This window comes from Macrobrachium rosenbergii, chromosome 42 (genome assembly GCF_040412425.1).
Source record: "Macrobrachium rosenbergii isolate ZJJX-2024 chromosome 42, ASM4041242v1, whole genome shotgun sequence".
NCBI classification, from domain to species: Eukaryota; Metazoa; Arthropoda; class Malacostraca; order Decapoda; family Palaemonidae; genus Macrobrachium; species Macrobrachium rosenbergii.
Window position 1 is genome coordinate 51644264 of NC_089782.1, and position 3817 is coordinate 51648080.

The following is a 3817-nucleotide window of genomic DNA, read 5'->3' on the forward strand; positions in this document are numbered from 1 at the left end:
CTTAGCAACGGGACCTACAGCTTATTGTGGAATCCGAACCACATTATAGCGAGAAGTGAATTTCTATCATCAGAAATAAATTCTTCTAACTCTTCATCAGCCGGCCGGGGAATCGAACTCCGGCCCTGCAAGTGACAGTCCGCAGCTCTACCGACTCACCCAACAAAGAGCTTAAAACACACACATATATACAGGACAGATGTATATATACTGTATATGTGTGTGTGATTTCGAAAGAAATTTTTATAATATTTAAACTTTCAGGAAGTCAGTAGATATATATTTATATATCTGAGCTAAGCACAAATGAGGTTGTCGTTTCTACCTCCTGACGCCTTTCAGGGGTGGATTTTTAGTTTCCAACGGATTTGGATGTTTGTACTGTTACTGTGCATATAAAATAAGAATTTCTTTTGCTATGTATTAGTCCTTCGTCAATGGCTTAGAAATAAAGTCGAACCCGGTCAGGACTTGCAGGTAGGATGATATTTCTTCACCTGTGATTTTAAGTGATAAGTAAAAATCATGCGTCAGTGTGATTATTATCATACATTATACATTACAAATACACATACATATATATATATATATATATATATATATATATATATATATATATATATATATATATATTATGTATTTATACAAATATATTATGTATTTATGTGTTTGTGTGCATTTATGCAGCTTTAAATTTATATCGTGCAATATAAATTACGAAAGTTGAATAAAACATTAAAAGTATGGTCTTACCTCCTTCGTGCGCAATTGTGAATTTTGGTCCGCCCACAAATTTCGGGTACAGCATTCCTGTGTCCTTATGGGTTCTCCGTTGCTATCGAGGCCTGAGGCGTAAGTTCTAAACGTAGATTCCGCGTCTGGGATTAAAAACTGCGATGTATCTTTGTTTTAAACAATCAGACATGTGAGACTAGAGCTAAAGAAAGCAGACGCATGCAACAGAAGGAACCCGTAACTAATGAGGAAAAAATTAGTTACAACCTACAGCAAACAAAATCATTATTCTCAAAATCTTGACACTGAAAATTCGCCTCCAGAAATAGATTTTTTTTTTTTTTTGTAAGAAAAACATGTGATTTCTGAAGGAGGTCTTCATTCCACAAATTTCCTCTCTTATGAAGCATAAATGGGTTTGACCACAGAAATAGTAAAATCTTGGATTTTGCAACTAAAAACTCAGTGACAAAATTGTGCAATTATGGCTGTAAAAATGTTTATTCATACAATTTTTTTCAACCAATATATAATGATTTTTTTTAATATGCACGAATATTACCACTTCAAATTAAGGAGAACGGCTTTGGTTGATTCTTCAACATGGAGAATCAAAAATTAAAAATATTAGTTCTTGCCTCAATTGTATTCGCAGGCATATTGGTTTGCGAATGAAACCAACACAACCTTTCGAAATAAAATGAGCTAATGTCATATTTCCTTAAAGGAAGGGAGGCTACAGTAACGATATAACTCACCATATTGAAGCCTCATCTTCACGCACTTCTCAATTGGTTGGTAGGGATTAGGCGTGTAGGAATGCCAATACCAGTTTCCTCCAAGCTAAGGGAAAAAATCAATTGAGGAGGTTTTAGGAATCGAAAATACCTTTCTCTCTCTCTCTCTCTGTGCAAATTGATATTGAGGTCAGAAAACAGAATATCAATTCCAAGTCTGTTATGCGATCTTCCTACCTTCCAGTGTTGTTCTTTCTGTTCATTCCACAGCTTCAACTCGTCAACAAAGGGACATGATCCCGGAACAACAAAATCTTCGGTCGCCACTGCCGAAGCCCCACCAACGGCCAGAATCGTCGCCACCACCACCGAGGCGATAAGGGAATGGAAGAGGACCTTCATGGCGCGAGGAAAATTCACACCGAATGATGAGGGCCAATAGCAATACGAAGACCTTTATAGCAGGGGCTTCCGAAAATGTTACGTAAGCCAGGACGGTGGCCGCCAAAGAGCTTATTTCCTCGTCTTCTCTTTTTAGGTATGTTCCGCCCAATTATAAACCCATGGCAACTGCTATTGATTCAGGCATCTTTTCCTTTACCCTTCAAGGTCCACAGCTTTTTTTTACATCTTATATTTCTGTTTCTATGCTTCAGATAAGGTAGATTCCTTGTAAAACTGAACGAAGGAGATAATTTACTATCCTTTTGTCAGCTTTATTTTTCCAATTTCTACTCCATTCTTATTTTTGTCCTTCGGTTTATATTCCTCTCCTATTATATGATTCCTCCCTTCAAGAATCTTCTTCAGTTACTTATTGTTCCTTGAAGGTTATTCTATGTCCATCCTACCTCAAGTTATTGACTAGATTCCCTAACTGAATCATTAACAGCCTACATAGTAAAGACAAATATACCAAGCAACCATTTGCGCCAGTGACTAAGAGCAGTCAAAAATGTATCACAGTTTCCATGCAGTTTCGTCTACCTCGAAAAATAGGTTCCCTCACATAACGCATGAGTCCAATTACTCAGTAGATAAGACAAAAACTGTACTCCATTTGTTTTGAAAACATTTATTTCTGGTGCTTCCATCTGGCAAATGCTGTCTTTCACCTTCATACGAGGACGACAAAAATGTTTACTAACCTTCTGAATGAGGCCATTGCTACACCAGTTCCCTGATATATGTAATAATATCTGATAGTCTTTAATACATCAGTTCTTCATGATATATCAGCTCCTGATATTTAGCAGGTATCACTGGCACATCAGCTCTTGGTATATGGGTCACCTGATAGCATTTTTTCTTCATTTATCAGATCTTGGCAGATGGTATTTGAGATACTTTACACATCAGCTTTATCTAAAGCTATTGAGAACATCACTGGCAAAGAGCCAAAATTTCTTTCCAGGTTTTTTCTACAGTGAAAGGGAATGGGAGCCAGTTGAGAGCGACGGACATGGGTATCCGCCGATGAAAAAACCTAACCTTTCCTAGAATGCCGTGTCCTGACCTAAATAGATCTTACCTTCCTGACCTGACTTAGAGAGCGATGCCCTAACCTTGACTAAGCTTCCATTCGGATGCAGTGTTACAGCCTGTCCCCGCCGTTCTCAAAACTATCTGGGGAATGTCTTTCCTTTTAAGTAAAGATACTCAGTGATACCAAATGATTTAAATGAGGCTTTTCTGACAGTTTGTAGTCTCTCTAAAACGACTATAAGCAGCACTGTAAAAGGAAATGATAACTGAGGGGAATAGGGTGGTGGTAAATGCTACAGATAAGAAAGGGTGGACAGAAGACTCATAATATGAGATGGTTATATTGAAAGGGTAACTGGAGGAATAAGCAAAAGAGAAGGGATGAAATGTTTTGAATACATGGCAATGACCATCACTGAAATGTTCTGGGTGTTGCAAAATTTTTTCCTAGTATATTTCTAACCGGAAAAAAATGAAACCCTCATAACAGCTCACAATGCAGTAGGTGGAACGAATTCTCTAGGCGTGGTGTTAGTTGAATTCCCCAAAGGACAGTTTTTGATTTGAGGATGAGAAGAAAGAAAAGATATCTCGTAGCAAGAAGTGAGACGGTCAATGAAGTACAAGGGCAGAATTTGGTAAATATTAGCAAAAGCAGGAAAAGACAAGATAACGGAAACTAAAATAATTCTTAACAAAATTATGGTGCTGGGAAATTTCAAGATTCTAGGAACGAGTTTTTTTATATCAAGTACTGTATAATACTCTGAGGTGGGGTTGTAGCGAGATCTGGAGAATGACCGGAAAAGCATTAAAAGACGACCGCATTTCTGTATGGGGAGGACAGAGGCCGAGTCTTG

The 3817-nt window shown here is 37.7% G+C and overlaps 1 protein-coding gene across 1 annotated transcript in view; it reads right to left on the reverse strand.

The window, feature by feature from the left end:
* LOC136827702 (crustacyanin-C1 subunit-like) overlaps window positions 1-1882 on the reverse strand; it is a 3246-nt gene extending 1364 nt beyond the window's left edge. The window contains exons 1-3 of the mRNA XM_067085166.1: window positions 1710-1882; window positions 1494-1578; window positions 754-878 (exon numbers count right to left, since the gene is read on the reverse strand). Coding sequence (XP_066941267.1) covers window positions 754-878; window positions 1494-1578; window positions 1710-1874 — 375 coding nt within the window. The 5' untranslated portion in view covers window positions 1875-1882. The remainder of the gene's footprint in view (window positions 1-753; window positions 879-1493; window positions 1579-1709) is intronic.
* Between the last annotated feature and the right edge of the window lie 1935 nt (window positions 1883-3817).